General features: G+C 54.1%; 1 protein-coding gene across 2 annotated transcripts; it reads right to left on the bottom strand.

Annotated features, from left to right (window-relative positions):
* Nucleotides 1-1,440: 1,440 nt before the first annotated feature.
* TDRP (testis development related protein) lies at nt 1,441-14,244 on the bottom strand. 2 transcript variants are annotated; one of them, XM_090258121.1, is made up of 3 exons: nt 14,055-14,244; nt 4,543-4,646; nt 1,441-3,902 (listed from the first exon to the last, which is right to left on the bottom strand). In XM_090258121.1, the coding sequence occupies exons 1-3, from the start codon at nt 14,163-14,165 to the stop codon at nt 3,557-3,559; spliced, it is 561 nt and encodes a 186-aa protein (XP_090114247.1). In that variant the 5' UTR covers nt 14,166-14,244; the 3' UTR covers nt 1,441-3,556. The 2 variants fall into 2 exon arrangements, with proteins under 2 accessions (XP_090114247.1, XP_090114248.1); XM_090258122.1 differs by having other exon boundaries at nt 14,070-14,244.
* Nucleotides 14,245-16,394: the final 2,150 nt, after the last annotated feature.

Raw genomic sequence — 16,394 nt, 5'->3', positions numbered from 1 at the left:
CCCGCCTCTGCTGTGACAGGGTCCTCCTCCCTGACTCCAGGCTCCCAGCTGAGCAAGTCCAGCAAGCACCCAGCTCAGCCGCCCCAGGGCCTCGCACTGCTAGTGAGGTGGAGCCACACCGCGTCACTGGCAGGCCACACCCTGTGTGACCACCAATGGCTTGCCTCTCTGGGCTTCTGAGCCACGGCCAGTCCCTGCAGTTCCCGAACCAGAGGCCTGAGCCCCCGACCTGCTCCACATGCTGCGTTGGCCAACAGTGAGGAGCTGTTTCAGAGCTGAGCTCAGGGAAGGGCCTGTGCTCAGTGGGGGGCAGTGAGCCTCCCGGCAGAGGTTCTGAACCCCACCTTCCCTAACCCCATCCCTGGGGCCTGCAGAGGGTCCTAAGGGTGGGGCCCTGTTGCGTCCCCTCCCAGCACCCCCTTCACCACCTGCCTTGTCCACCCCCACCAGCTTCCCTGGAAGAACCGGGAGACACAGGCCTGATACACCCCACAGCTCACGTTGCCGGCTGGTTGGGGAACAGAGGCAGGAGGCGCCACCAAGACACAAGCCACTTTTTCTGTTTCTCTGGGAGTCATCTGGTCCCTGTGTCTCGGTCCAGAAGTCCCTGCCAGCTGCCAGTGAGATGTTACCCAGTTCTTGCGGGAAGCTATTATTCCTCTCAGGGGCCACTGCTTCCAAAAAAAACTTTTCTCAAGATAAGAGACTTCTCTTCAAAGATAAGGATGAGTATGTTGTATTCCTATCACTGCACGCTCACTGTTTCTCAGCCAGGTGCTGGGGAGGCTCCAACTCAACTAAGAGAAAAACCAGGAGCCAAACATGGCCGTGTGGCTCCGTGGGTTGGAGTGTGGTTGCCAGTTCCATTCCCAGTCAGGGCAATGCCTAGGTTGCAGGCTTGATCCCTGGTTGGGGTGCATGCAGGAGGCAGCCAACTGGTGTTTCTCTCCCCCTTCTCCTCTCTCTCAAATGAGACTAAAATAAACATTAAAACAAATCATGAGCTAGGGCACAGACGCAGCTAAGCAGACAGCAGCAGAGGCAGCTTGAATAGGCAAAACACACTCCTGAAAGCTTAGATTAAAATTGGTCATTTATCTATAAAACATCTACATGGATTGTTTGCTTTTAAAAATGAGGTTTACAAAAGGTCGCCAGTTTGATTCCCGGTCAGGGCACATGCCTGGGTTGCAGGCCAAGTTCCCAGTTGGGGGTGTGTGAGGGGCAACCAACTGATGTTTCTCTCGCACATCGGATTTTCTCACCCTCTCTTTTTCCCTCTGTCTCCCTCCCTTCCTCTCTGTCTAAAAATAAATAAATAAAATCTTTAAGAAAAAAAAATAAAAATGAGGGTTGAAGTGTCGAGAAAAGTGCATTAGCTCGGAGGTGAAAGTCGTCAGCATTGACCTTCACACAGACGCCAACATGTGACTGACGAGGCGTGGTATAAACAGTATTTTTATTTTTAAAAAACCTCAGCGTTAAGGATGAATTCCACATCGACTGAAGCCAGCACGTTCATGTTACAAAATAATAAAACGTCAGTAGAAGGAGCACAGACACCTCGCTCTTCACACAGTTAAGTTGTTTACACACAGAATTCAAACAAAACCCCCGAACCAAACTCACCTCTCAACCCGTGAACAAGAAGTCGCTTTGGTAAATTATTTTTCTCCTGAGGCACACCAATAAATACTTATATTAAAACCCAGAAACAGAGCTATTTTCATTTAATCTGATACAACAAAAGAGAAATGCGTTTCCATCATCCTTGTAGGTGAGAAGCGTGTGGTTTCCGGCGCACATTCCAATGCCCACCCGGCTTCCTCTTAGGCTGTAGAAATGCTTCTGTGAGGAGCTGTTCTGCCGGCCGTGCACCGCAGCGGCATGACCCGGGTCGGGGACAGGCACTCAGCCTCGCTGCAGCTGGTCACAGGGCCAGAGAGCCCCGAAGCTTGGGACCGTGTCCCCCCCACACCCTGCCTGCCTGTCCCCGAGCTCAGGACAGGCCTCACCGAGGACATGGGCATGGGGTGGCCATGCGGTCGGCGCCCGGGGCAAGGTTCCTGGGGTGTGCAGGGCTGCGGTCTCCGCACTGAGCTGTTCTCCCCGGGAGAGGGGAGTTCTCCGCCCACTACTGCACTAGAATTACACACTTTCCCGGCACCACGAGGCAAACCTCCACCAGCTCCCGGTTCTAACGCGGCTCACAGCACGTCCCTGTTCAAGGCTCAGGCAAGGAACCGTGTTCTTTTGAAAGAACACGGGTGGATGAACAGACAGATGGTTCACAGAAGACAGAGACAGACAGGTGACTTACAGGTGGTTTACAGACACACCTGACGGACAACAGAGGCGCAGACAGAAGGCTGATGGTCAGAGCGATGGCAGACGACAGGCAGACAGACTACCCCCCAGGTGTCCGGCCGTCGGGTGTGCTGGCTTGTTCCTCGGGAAAGGGACACCCGGTTATGGGAACAGCACCGAGGTGGCCCTGAGCGACTTGAGCACAGTGTTTCTCACAGGAGGAACACACAGTGTAGCCGGAGAGTTTTCTTCGTAACCAAAAGAAAGCGATACCTTTTCCTTCAAAGCAGCCTACGAAGGACACGCGCGGCCTCGCCCGCAGGAGGCGGAGCCGTCCTGGGACCTGAGCTGAGGCTGCGCTGCCGACACCACCACAAGTACGACAAGTATCTCATTTTCAAAACAAAATCCTGGGCTGCAGAATGGAGGCACTTCCAGTATTTTACATACAGTTTTAACCCTATAATGCTCAAGTTAATATTTTCCAAACAGAATCATAATATTACCAAGTTATTAAAATTGATCCACACTTTACAGCATTCTTTAATCTGTAATCAAAAAAAGGAGAAATTTTTAGAAGAAAATAAAGATCAATATTTAAAAGTCCAGCAGTAAAAGTAAAACCTGAAAATAAGCAGCGCTGTCCCTGTTCCCACGGACGGAGGAGCCTCTGCACAGGGGCGTCCAGCACTTGGTCAGACATGACCTTTGCTTCTCTAGAAGTTGACCTGCTTACATGGTTTTAAATTTATTATGAGAACAAGTTTGATTCTCCAGGTTAAACATGGTTTGACGCGGCCTCTGCAAGACTCGCTTGACACCTGGGTGGCTTGTGTCTGTCACAGACGCTCCGTTCTGGGGTCACTGACCAAACCTGCTGCTTCAGGCAGGAGCCACCATGTCACAGAGCCAATAGCTGCAGCTGAGAATGGTGGGGAGTCCCGCCTGGGGCCTCCGGGGCATCATCAGAGACCTCCACCTGGGGGCTGGGAGCCCAGGGACGTCTGGACGGCAGCGCAGCGAACCGGTGGGGCCCCGTGGCCACTGGGTTTGGAAGTGCCTCCCCCAGCGCATGAGATGACAGTCAGCATGGGAAGCATCCTCTTTAATCTGGGAAAGACTAATGACTCAGCAGACTAGCAAGAACACCCTGGCACGGCAAACACTGGGGTCTGAGCGCAGTGGGATCCGAAGCAGCAGCGCCAGGCAGATGTGGTGAGAAAGCGTGTGGGACGGGAGCGGCTGGCGCTCACTCGAGCTCCTCCCAGGCGTCCGTCAGGTGGCCGCGGCTCTGGCGCCGGATGCTGACCAGCTTCCCGGCCGACTTGAGGCTCCAGCGCGAGCTGCTGCCTGGGCCGGCCAGGCTGGTGTACTTGCCGGAGCCCTTGGCCCCCTCCTCCCAGCCCGGCCGGGATGCTTGGCCGCTCAGACTCTCGCCCGGCTCGGCCGCCACGTCTTCGAGAGCAAGCCTGGGAGGCTCCCAACCTTCAATCTCATCGGGTTTCTTGGACTGTATGTTCTGTTTTAAAACCAAACTGTCCCAAAACCCAGATTTCTTCTCTGTCTTCAGCTCGTCTTTCAATCGTAAACTGGCTCTACAGGAGACAAAGGAGGTAAGTGTTGGTGACAGAAGCGAACACAAGTATCTCTGCAGATCTTTAAACAGAAAAGTCAGTAAGGAAGTAGCAGTCACTCCACGTTATCAGGGACACGTGTGGAAACCACAGAGCCACACGCGGAGCCGGGTCTCGGGCAAGGAGACACGACACTCGCCGCTCAGTGCCTGAGGGTGCGCCCAGCGGGCCCGGGAGCCAGGCCAGGGCCCAAGAGGGCTGGCCCGTCTCTGCAGCCCCCGTTCTGCGGGGCCAGCCCTCCAGATATTTATAAGCAAACTCGCAGCAATATGTCCGTTTAAACATATTCAATTTCCTAAAATCTCTTTCGCCCTATGCATTTTTAAGGTTTTTTTCCCCTTGAATTCCTGAAACTACTGAACGTCTGATGCCAGCCTGGTCTGAGGAGCTGGCTCACGTCCCTGCACCTGCCCCAGGGCTCAGTGGCTTCGGAGCCCACGCACAGACTCGCTTCTCTGTCCCGGACACGGAGTCAGGGCTACACAGCCCAGCCGCTCACAGGGGAGGAGCGCGCGCTGCCACACCACTGCCCGCTGGCCCCTTGCTCCCCGGGGCCCCCCTGCAGGACCGCATCGCCGCCCCGTGAGCCCGCGGGACTTACCCCCTGGACTTGGGAGACCTGCATCCTCCCAGGAGCTGCTGCTCGTCATCATTATTAAACAGTGAGGTCACTTCCTTCCAACCTCGGAAACTTGCTCCCTGCACCTAATAAAGGGTTAAGAGAAAGATCAGATCTGACGTAAAAGATGAACAGAACCGGACAGACGGCACTTGCCAGCACGTGGCCGGCAGGACGCGCCTGCAAACCCCAAGCGCTCGGTGCCCGGTCTACGTGCAGACACGGAGCACTGGACACACGGGTCCAGTTCACGGCCTGAACGTGCACGCTTACATGCACAATGTATGTGAATGCATGTCACTGCACATGTCTACACACGCCTGGTACATTTCTGTTTTATCTGCATAGAGTCCACTGGGGGGAATGGGCATGTCCACTGCTTACTGTTCCGTGGATTTTAAATTTAACAGCATGTGTCCCAGTCAGTAGTTTGGCTGTTATGACAAACATACCACAGACTGGGGCTTAAACCACCACCTGCTCCTCATCGGCCTGGAGGCTGAGGCCGGGGCGACGTACGGTCAGGTCCGGTGAGTGGTTCCTGCTTCACAGATGATGTCTCCCCGAGTCCTCTGGGTCAGGCACCCCACTGGGACTCTCCCCAGGGCATTGGGGGCCACGCTGCACGGCCCGCCCCACCAGGGGCAGGAGGCATCATGGGAGTTTAGGACGCAGACGCTCAGTCCTGGCCCTGGGTGTGTGTGTCGTGTGTGTCCCCATCGCATGCGCCCCCACCTGAGCCACAAGATGGGAAGGCTCTGAGCGGCTCTTCCTCGTCCTCTCAGGGAGACACAGGGGGCAACTCCAGATGCACAGCAGAGAAGTGAATTCCCTTCACGTCATGCCTGAACCTCCAAAAGCTTCCGTGTGGGGAAGGAGCTCACAGGTGAGGCGACCAGAGCAGGACTGTGGTCTCAGGGACACCATCAGGGGAGGGACACCCTGAAGGCCAGGACGGAGAGCCAGTGGCCGGCCCCCGTCCCACACGGAGGGAGCAGGGAAGAGGGGGTTCACCGGTGCCACCTGGGGCCAGGCGTCGTGGTGGTGACCGGCAGTGACACTGGACGGAAAATGAAAAGCGTGGCTCCGAGACAGGCGACGCATCACCACGTCTCATACGACTTTCATGAGAAAAGCAAGAGAATGCTGGAAATTTCCCGGAGTCAAGAGACAGACACGGAGCGGCTGCATGGAGCCCTGGGAACAGAGGACAGCGGAGGGGCCGCAAGCGCAGTCCCTCAGAGAACCCTGCTCCGCCGCAGCGCCACACCCCAGCTGCTCAGCAGATGCCCGCCGGGGACCGAGGCCAGAGTGGAACCAATCTTCCCGGTGCCCAGGGAGCCGCGTTGAGAAGTCTGTGCCCCACGGACCACCAGAGCCTGCCCGTGGGTCCCTCTCTGAGGCCACAGGAACCACGCAGCCCAGAGCCGGGCCCTGACGCCCCCACAGGCTCATCTGCTCACGGGAAGGTCAGAGCCCGACGTGGGAATGTGAAGCCAAGTGTGTTCAGAAACGGCTTACATGTTACGTGACAACTTGAGAGCCAGACCCCCGTGGGGAGGGGGACACGGGGAACTGCTTCTTTTAGTCACAAACCTGATGGTTCCTGTGAAGTTGAAAAACAAACAAAACCCAGCAAAATACTAGGGGCAATTTCAACATATAATAAAATTCCAATATCCTCAGCAGAAAAACTTTCATAAAACAATTAAAAAGGCCAAGTAGAAAAACAGGCAAAATGCGAGACAACACGAGCCTCTGTGGCGGCGGAAAGTGCCCTCTGGGTCCAGGAGAAAACGGAGACACCGAGGCGCGCAGCTGCCGGGGCTCAGGTTGTCTCTGCAATTTTAATGTGTCAGCAGACAGAAGGCCCTGCGGCCACAGACAGGGGCCTCGGCTGGGAAGGCACAAAGGGATCTTTGTTGACCTGGTCAACTGTCACTTAAGCGGCGTCTGAGCAGCAAAGCCTGCGCTCTGGGCTCCAGGATGCTGCCTCGCTGCCTGAAGCCCCGACTGTGTAAGTCGCCCAGCGGGACGCGGCGCTCAGGGGCAGGGGCCACGCACACAGGACCTGTGCTTCCTCCGCCCACCCCGCAGCCGGACTCGACACCCTGGTCCAGAGCTTTTATGCTGCGTGTTAATCATTTCCCATCTGAGAAACTTCTACCTCATGTCCTTTTAAAATATCCTTTGAAAACTAAATGGCAAGTTGTGTATGAATAGTGGTAACTACTTATTTAGAGTAGGATCTGGACAGTGTAGAAAGGGAATTTTGACTTCTCACAAAATCTGTAACGCAGTCTTTCACTGAGATAAAAAGTACACTCTCAACTGATGGCACAGTGTTTGTGTGACCAAATACACCACAACCTCCACGTAGTCTCGTATGCCCGGCCCTCCCGCGTGCGTCTTCGGGCCCCTGGCCTGGGTCCAGTCACGCAGGCATCCTGCATTCCTTTTTCTTTTGTTCTTGAAGCAATGATTTCAAATCACTTGTCTTCATATCTGCGTATTCTCCCTCCCGCTTAACTGAGCCTGCTGCTGAAGCGCTCTAGAGAATTTCTTCAATTTAGTTCTCGCACCCTTCAGCGCCAGACTGTCAGTTCCTTCTAATAACTTTTCAGTTATTTTTTTGGATGTTTACATTTTGTTCATGCCTCACTTTCCTGATTTCATTTAGTTCCCTGTGTTCTCATATCTTATTGCGTTTAACATAATTATTTTGAATGCTCAGAATTCATAGATCTCCGCTTCTACATCTTTATTTTGTTCCATTTCTCTGTACGTCTTGTTATTTTTGGCTGGGATTTGAGCACTTAAAGAACAGCTACCTTTCCTGACTCCAGGGGCTGGCCTCGTACAGGGAAAGACCTCCGCCAGTCAGCGTGGCTGGAGATTCCTGGGGCCTCTCAACCTTTTCTGAGATGAGTCCTCTCAGAGCTTGTGCGTGTGACCCCCGCTCTTGCTCCTGGTGTCCGTCTGCGGGACGGCAGGTTCTTGGGCACCGATCAGCTGAGCTCTCGTCTGTCCTTGTGGCCCAAGGTGTCCAGCCGGCTCCGGCAGCAGCCCGGCCGGTGAGACAAAAGCTGGCCCCTCGGCAGCTTCTCAGACGCTGGGGTGTTGGACACGGGCCCCACGCTCCTCTCTACCTCCTGAGGGACAGGCACGCACTTGGCCTTGGGGCCCAGCACACAGAGGCCTGCGCCTGGGCAGTGGTCGCTACCAGTGGAGGGAACTGGCGTCCTCGCGCGTTTCGACGCTGCTGTCCTTGCATGTGCAGCTTCTCACCTGCTTTCTGGACTCGTCATGGCTGCTCCTCGGACCACTTGTTAAGCTGCTGTCTCTGTGGGGAACGGGGTCTCTGCCACCTTGCCGGGGTCCCTCCTCTCGTGCTTGCCCGGGAGCCCCACCGTTGAGTCTGGAGCGAGGGCAGTTTTGTGAGACCAGCCCTGACTGGCAGAGGCTGTGCTAACTTCCGGCAGTGCCAGGGCGACTGCAGGACGCACGCTGGTGTCAATAATCGGAGACTTGCTTGATATCAGAGGAAAAAAACACACGAGGGTGTATTTTCTCTTTTAAAATTATTTATTTTTAGAGAGCAGGGAAGGGAGGGAGAGAAATATTGGTGTGGGAGACACATCTGCCACTCAGTTCTGGTAGCACAGGCTCCGGACGGCGCACGGTGCCCCCAGCCTTAGGCCAGGACAGGTGAGTGAGACTCTGTTCACCTTGATTCACAGTGAAACCCAGTCATCTAACTCAAAGGTTGTGATGGGTAGCATTTTTTTACCAAATATTTAAGTCATGCTACCGCATGATCTAGTAAAAACCAGCAAAACTCATCTTATCAATTAGAATTTCAAACCCTTTGGCATTAAGAACTAAGTATATTTGGAGCAAGTTGGATAAAACAATCTACTTTTCCAACTGCAAATATTTTAAAATCTAAATACTGATCAAGTATTTCTCATAAAAAGTCAGTATCCCAATTGATAAGTGCTGGTGATTGTAAAATAGACACCAGATTTAAAGAATGAGTATGCAAAAAAGGGGACCATCTCATTAACAAAGGCCAGTATTCGTCACATGCTGGTACCGTCATGACTCTGCATATACTCAATAAAAGGGACGAGGTTCATTTCGCCTTTTAACACCTGTTCACTGTGGCTGCCAGGCAACTTCACACCAATGTCTGCTGGGCACGTCACTGTCCCTCAGCAAGAGAGCCCTCAAGCCCCTTTTCAGAAGAGTCACAGAATCTGGGGAAGGAGTAAGAACTATGACCTTTTCCTTCTCTTCAAACTCTCTTTAAAAACTTATTTACTTACTTATTTATTTTTCGAGCGGGGGCGGGAGGGAGAAAGAGAGACATCGATGGATGGCCTCTCCCTATATGCCGTGACCAGGAATCGAACCCATGACCTTTCGCTTTGCGGGGTGATGCCCAACCCTCTGAGCCACACCAGTCAGGGCCAAACGGTGACTCTTCTTGCGCTTCCCTGAAATACATCTCATTTATATTTGACGAAAGCTGACTAAATGTCGGATTTTGCTCACACGAGCCTCCAGTAAGATTAACCATCCAAAGCGGCATCTCTGTGCTTTCCCAGAATAAACCCGTATATCAAAATGAACCACATCTCTGGCCGGAGAACCCCCACGCATGCTTTCCCGCGCCCCCTGAGGTAAATTCGCGCAGCACCCAGCACGCGGCTGTGTGACAGCATCGGTCACCCACTGGTGGCGGACTGGAAACCCCGTGTCAGGCTGCTCCTCTCCTGCGCGAGGACGGACAGGCCCGGCCCCACTCTGGCGGTCGGCGCAGATGTGGACGAGCACTAAGAAGCGAGGTAACCAGTGCCAGAGGCTGGCGCCTCGAGCTGAACTCCACTGTCCTGGTGGTTCGCCACCCCCACGTCACCCACTGTGAGCCAGTGCGGAGCAGGAGAACGCCCCAGGGCGCGGGCAGAGGCTCACCGCAGCTGGACCAGCGTTCGGGCCAGGAGAGTCCTGGCCACCACCCAACAGCCTGTGGCTCCCAGGCCGCCCTCCTGCTCCAGGGCTGGTTCTGCGCAGCGCACAGTCCCCGCCGGCATTCACGCCAACTTTACAGGTGAAAGCAAAACTGAAGCTTGGCCGGGTCACGTGGCATGTGCAAGGCCACCAGTCAGCAAGTGGCAGAGGTGTGACTCGGTCAAGGCCACCAGAAGCCAGCCTCCGACCTCAGTGCCCAGGCTCTGCTGTCACGGGAGCGACCACAGTCTAGCACATGTAGCCGTGACACCAGGACCAGGGCGTTCTCATCAGTCTTCATTAGGACTTGGAAGCGCAGGAAAAGTGACCCACATGAAGATGCCACTTTCCACCCGTCAGACCTAAGCTCTTGCTAACAGTGCGGGTGAGCTGGGGTGGGAGACGCCGCCCCTGCTGGCTGGGACATGGCGGTATAACCTATCCGGATGGGCCGTTCAGAGATGCCCTGGAACTCCGCAGCTCCTCCTGAGGACCTGATCCCAGGTATGTGCAATGACTAGAGCCCACCTTGTACCCTAAAAGCCCACGGCCTTCCCAATACGCCACCCCCAAGAACGCTAGGCCATAGGGTGTTTATTTTCTGAACCGAGGAGCTCAGATAAAGCATCAGATATCCAGCTGACTCCTCGCCTTTCTTCCCTAACAGCCCAAAGCAAACTTCACCTGCCTGCTCACATGCCTCTGGGGTGGTGGCCTTGTGTGTGACCCAAAGGAAGGTCCTCGGCCCCCTGACTCTTCCAATCCCTGAAGCAGATTAAAATATACATGAAACGGGCCCTGCGTTATTTTGGGGGGGGGGGGATGCCTATGGACTACGTCTAAGTCTTTAAAATTTTAACATGAAAATATGCCCAGAATTCTCTGAGGTTGGTATTTAAAGGCATTTATCTAAAGCTGCTGAATCCCGCCGCGCTCCAGCGCGAGGCCTCTGGAGCCAGGCGCGCGGCCCCAGCATCGGCGCCCCCTGCGCCTCTCGTGCCTCCTCCAGGCTGCGCAGGAGGCTGGGGGGCCGGGGGGCGGTGGTGGCAACCTCGGGACGAAGCGGGACAGGCCCAAGGGGGCCCAGCTCGGCACTGGCGCTCGTGGCCTCAATGGTGACCAGTCCTGGCCGCAGCGCTGAGACCCTGGTCTCCGTCACTGAGGGCACAGGGATCCGTGTCTACAGTGGGAAAGCACATGCGTGACTGTAAGACATGGACTTACATGTATGCAGGAGTGTTTCATGGGCAGCCATACAAAACCCGTACCAATACTTCCCATGGAAAAGAGAGACAAAGTGGAGACCTAACATTTAATATCCAGAGACCTTTTACCACATGCAGTTTTCTTTTTTTTAAATAAAAATGAGACTCACTAAAACCTGTCAGTCGCTCCTCATTATTAAATAATTGCAATGACTGTTTCACTATATAAACCTCACTGTTTTACTTTAATACAAAATAGACGTGTATTCATGACCAAGAAAAGTTCAGTGGCCTAAGGGGTTTATTTTCTACGGTGCTGAAACTATTTAAGCAACTATGAAGCATTCCTTAATCCCAATAATGCTTCTGAATGCCTCACATTTCAAACTTATTAGAACCTAACATTCAGCTATTTTTTCTTTTTAAAAACAACACAGATTATAGCTGTGTGACCTGATTTTCAAGGAAGCTGAACCATATTAGATCTGAATGCCAACTGAATACCTTTGCAGAATAGGGCCAAGTGCACCCCAGCCAGTGTGTCTGGTAGGGAGCAGGCCGACTGGTGGGTGTGGGGGGAGGTGTGGGGGGGAAAGTCTGAGGATGGGGACTGAGAGCACCTTCCAATGTGGCACCGAACACAACATACTCAGTGAGTCCACCCTTCCGTACCTTGAACCTAAAATTTTGTAGGCAGAAGTTTTATGGTAGACTTGTCATGAAAAGTCACATTTAATTCTAAGGAACTGGCTTTGAGATAAAGACCAATCCTCCTGAAAGAATTAACTAAATTCAGAGTAAGACTAACCTGTTATAATAATTTTTTAAAAATCTGATTTTTCTATAGAAACGTTTTTTCCACACATTCAATGTTACTTCATAAAGTAACATCAACACCAGCCAGTGGAATCTCACTCTGGAGAAAGTCCAGATGAATTTGGCGGTCCTGATGACTTTTTAGGTACAACACCAAAGACCCGATCCATGAGAGATACAACTGATAATCTGGATTTTATTGAAATTAAAACCTTCTGCTCTCAAAACGACGCTGTCATGAGATGAAGAAGGTCAGCCACAGGAGAAAACATTTGGAACAGACACATCTGATAGAGCACTGTTACCCAAAACATTAAAAAACCCTTAAAACTCAACAGTAAGAAAAGAAACAACTCAATTAAAAAATGGGACTAAAGATCTTTCAGGGTGCCTTCCCAAGAACGTAGAGATGTCAAGTAAGCGTATGAAAAGAGACCCCACATCACAGCCCATCAGGGAAAAGCAAACTAAAACCACAACAAGCTACCACTACACCCCTATCGGAAGGACCCAGATCCGGGCCCTGCACACACCCCAGACGCCAGGACGGGGAGCGGCAGGAGTCTCCCTCAGTCTCGGTGGCAGCGCAGATGGATGCCACTCAGGAAGACAGTTGGGCGGTTGCTTACAAACTAAACCTGCTCTCCTCACACAGCCCAGCAATCGCACTCCTTGGTATGCACCTGAGTACAAAACTTACGTCCACACCCAAACCTGTCAACACGTCTCTAGCGGCTTCATCCAGAATGGCCAAAACTCAGAAGCAACTAAGACGCCCTTCAGTAGGTGACGGATAAACTGTGGTCCATCCAGACAGTGGGATAGTGTCAGCGCTAGAAGAAAGGAGCTCTCACGCTATGAAAAGATGTGGAGGCACCTGAAATGCATGTGACTAAGTGTGTGAGTCCCACTAGATGACGTCCTGGAAAAGGTGAGACTATGGGGACAGTGACAGACCAGTGGCTGCCATGGAGGTGGGGGAGGGATGAAGAAGTGGAACAAGGAGGTGTGTAGGGGAGTGAAACTAGGTTATAATCTTGGATACATTTCATGTTGCGCTCTAATGTCAACCAGGGGCTCTGGATGAGGGTGACCGGGAACAGAGGCTCACGGATGGCAACAAACAGGACGTTGATACTGGGGGAGGCTGTGCGTGTGGGGACAGAGGTACATGAGAACTCTGTACTTTCCACTCACTTTTGCTGGGTACCTAAAAAATAATGGATTAAAACACACACGAAAAGGACACAGCAAAAGGGTATAGACAATTCTGTGAACTAGAAGACCAGGAAAAAACTTTCATAAATGTTACTAATAGTTCAACCTAGATGCAGTACATGTTCAATCTCCTATCCTTCCAATTTTTCCTTATGTTAGCCACTTTTCAAAATAAAAGTTAAAACAAAAAAATATATAGGTTTTTAGGCTTCATCAGGAGAAATAGAAGCAGAACACAGGAGAATCAATTTAAAAATTTAAAGAGTTCACCCCAAAATAATATTGCTCATCTCTGATCAACAATAGTTATTTAAAGTATTAAGTAACTCTGTAAGCACATATACATTCTCATCATTATAGTTTGAGATTTAAAAGATTTAAAAAAACACCTCTGGTAAGCACTTACACTCTCAAAAAGTAATTTCTGAAGGAAGTTCCGGTAGGAACTGTCTTCAAAGGCTTAATCAAAATAACTGGTTAATGGAAACAACGGTGACCTCCTTACAAGTCCTGAGAAGGACACGGATCATCACTAACTTCTGTAACAGCTCTGCGTACAGCAGCAGGTTCCAAACATTTAGCAGAAAAGAAATTTTCTGACCACCCTCAAAAGACAGCGCGGAATTTCTGACCTGAATTCCAAGGCTCATGAAAGGGAACGAAGTCGCATCGGAAAAACCGGGAGGGGGGGGGCGCGTAGGTCACGCACAGAGGATCTACCTGGGATCCTTTTTAATTAACAAATTCTGCGCATTCCAAGCGTGTCTCTGAACCTGCAGGGCCGGTGTCTCCATTTTCGGAGGAAAGGTCATCTGCCTTCTTCCTCCAGACAATCAAAGGTTTAAGAAAAGGAAATAGCTGCTATCCAAACAAGTGTTTCGCCCACTTGGCACGTTGCTGTGGTCGCCGAGAGCTTTCAGGTCCCCGCGGGCGCAGCTCCCAGCGACCCAGGCCTTGCCCGCTATTCCGCCCCGTGTGGGAGACCCGCCGAGGCCCCGCGCAGCCTCCGCCTCTGCAGGGAGGCCTCGGCCGCGCGCGGACGTCGCAGGTGCCCTGTCCCCGGCCCCGTGTTCCCGACCCCGCGTGGGGGTGGATCGTACGGACGACGGCGGCGGCCCGGACCCTAACGGGCCGCGGGGCCCAGGCTGCACCTGCGCACCGTTACCTGTGCTCCCCGATTCCTGCGCGCCGCCCCTGCGCAGCCTCACCTGCGCGCCAAGATCTGCGCGGCCCGGGCCTCACCTGCGCGCCCCTCACCTGCGCTGCGGCGGCGGCATCGGCGGCCGGCGGCGGCCCCTCCTCCTCCTCGGGGGGCTCGTCCAGAAGGACCCGGCCGCGGCCCAGCTTCCACATGCTCCGGCCGGCCTCCGGCGTCCGCGCGTCCGTGCGCTCCTGTCCGGCCGGCGCACAGCGCGAGGAAGCTCGGGCGGAGGCTCCAGCGGGGCCCGGACGCGGCGAGGGGGGCGGGGACGGGCGGGGACCGGCGGGCGGGGCCACATCACCCTCCGGGACCCAGACCCGCCCTGCGCCCCTACCTCACCAGGCTCCCGACCCACCTCGAGTTCCTACCTCCACTGGGGACGGGGTCCCAGCCCCCAACCGGGCGCACAGACCTCGTCCCAGACCCCACGCCCCGAATGCCGAGCCCGAAACGAACCCGATCGGGCCAATGCTCGGCCAGGCCGCTCCGGCCCCAACGCGGGGACCCCCCCCGCCGCGGCCAGGCCCCGCCCCAACCGGGCCACCCAGGGCGAGGCCCCGCCCCCACCTCTCCCCGCCCCCTTCCCGGTCGACCCCCTCACCCGGCCTGGGGCGCGGCTGAGTCCGCGGGGCGCTGGCGCTGGGGGCGGGGCGCCCGGGCTCCGATCCCCATGGCAACGGCCGCGGGACGTGAGACGGGCCAGTGCGCATGCCCGCGGCCGGCTAGGGGCGGGGGCGCAGGGGCTGGAGACGCGGTCGCACGGAGGGCCTCGGAGGCGGCTGGCTCGCGCAGGAAGGCCACGCCGCAGGCCGGTGACCGCTGTGTGCTTGGAGCGAGGCCCACCCACGCGCGGGGGCCTCGCTGCATCTGCAGGCGACGCTGGGGCCCCAGGTGTCCGGCCGTGCACGCGGCCCGGACGGCCTGGTTGGGCCTCGGAGGTCCTCAGCCGAGGGACTTCCTGCGTTTGGGAGGCGGCACGCTGGGGGATGGGACCTGCAAGTGCGGAGTGAGCCCCAGAAAGGCGAGCAGGCAGGTGCGTCTGATGCGCCAGCCTCTGCGACCTCGTCTCGGCCCAAGTAGGTGGGTGGCCTGTGTCCAAACCCACGACAGGAAAGTGGCGCAGTGCACAGGGAACCTTCGGTCCAGAGTTGGCACTTTTTCCAGCTGCGGTTGCGCTCACAGCCACAGGGAACGGGAGGACCCCAGCCCGCGCCCCCTTCGTCCTCACCGAAGTTCAAGCAGGAGCCGGTTACCACTCGAAAGAAAGCACAAAATTACAGTTCGTGTCTCAGAAAAGAGCCAAACAATAAAATACAAAGAGATAGTCAACTTCATTATAACCATAAAAGTGCAAATTAACACAAGATGCCTTTGCCCCACCTATCAAAGTGGTAAAGCTGTGTGAAGGCGTGCCCTGCAGGCAGATGTGGTCCCTTTGTCAGCGCCCACCAAGTTCTAATGCACCCTCCGGGGAAGCGTCTACCCGACAGACTTCAGGATGGGCTGTATTTTCACAGTAACTGCAGTAATGTGCTACTTGATTAATTTACAAATACATTAACAAAGAAACCCCAGAACTGTACGTTTCTGTAAACATTTTAACCATTGGAACTTTCCTACTAAAAAAAAATGTACCTTTGGGATTTTTTGCAGAAGTGAGCAGCAAAACTTTTAAGATGGAAGAGGCTCTGAGTTTGTGGGGGAGGGAGGCCTCTGGGAGCCCCAAGCGGAGACAGTGGGACAGGCTCAGGGCCCCTCAGAGGGGGTGTGATTAGGATCTGGAAGGGGCCAAGGGGCTGGGTGGAACCGGCCAAACTTTAAATACTAACCAGACACCTGAAAAGCAAGATATCTTACATTCTCAGTGAGTCACGGGATCATGAGATAAGCTAGGCCGCGCACACAGACAGGACCTCAAATATCTCTGGACCCAACGGGCGCAAATATCACAAACGGATGTAAAACCACAGAACACCTGCTAAAAATACTCTACCCAGTAGAAATTAAATTTGAGAACTCTTTCTTCGTGAGAATATATAAGAATGTTAAAAATTTATATAGACATCTTTTCAAAGCAGATCAAATAAGCTTAGCCTTCTGAGTGTAAAGGGCTCAAAGAACAGAGTTCACAGGTGACAGTGGTCACAGCCCTACTAGGTTTGATGAGCTTGTACCCGGGACCCGGGGGCGCTGTCGGAGAGATGCTCTGCAAGCACGGGCGCCACGGAACAGGTTACAGCACAAAGCCCAGATCCAAACAGCCTTCAAAGACCCTGCGGACAAAAGAGGGAAAACCAGCCCAAGACAAGGCAACAAATAACACGGGTCTGGTCACGCAGGCAGTGGGCAGAGGGCCTGCCCACCCTGGCTTCCTTCCCGTC

The sequence above is a fragment of the Furipterus horrens genome, unplaced genomic scaffold (assembly GCF_987537825.1).
Source record: "Furipterus horrens unplaced genomic scaffold, mFurHor1.1.pri manual_scaffold_12, whole genome shotgun sequence".
In the NCBI taxonomy this organism is placed as follows: domain Eukaryota; kingdom Metazoa; phylum Chordata; class Mammalia; order Chiroptera; family Furipteridae; genus Furipterus; species Furipterus horrens.
This window is presented reverse-complemented; position numbering and strand designations above follow the sequence as displayed.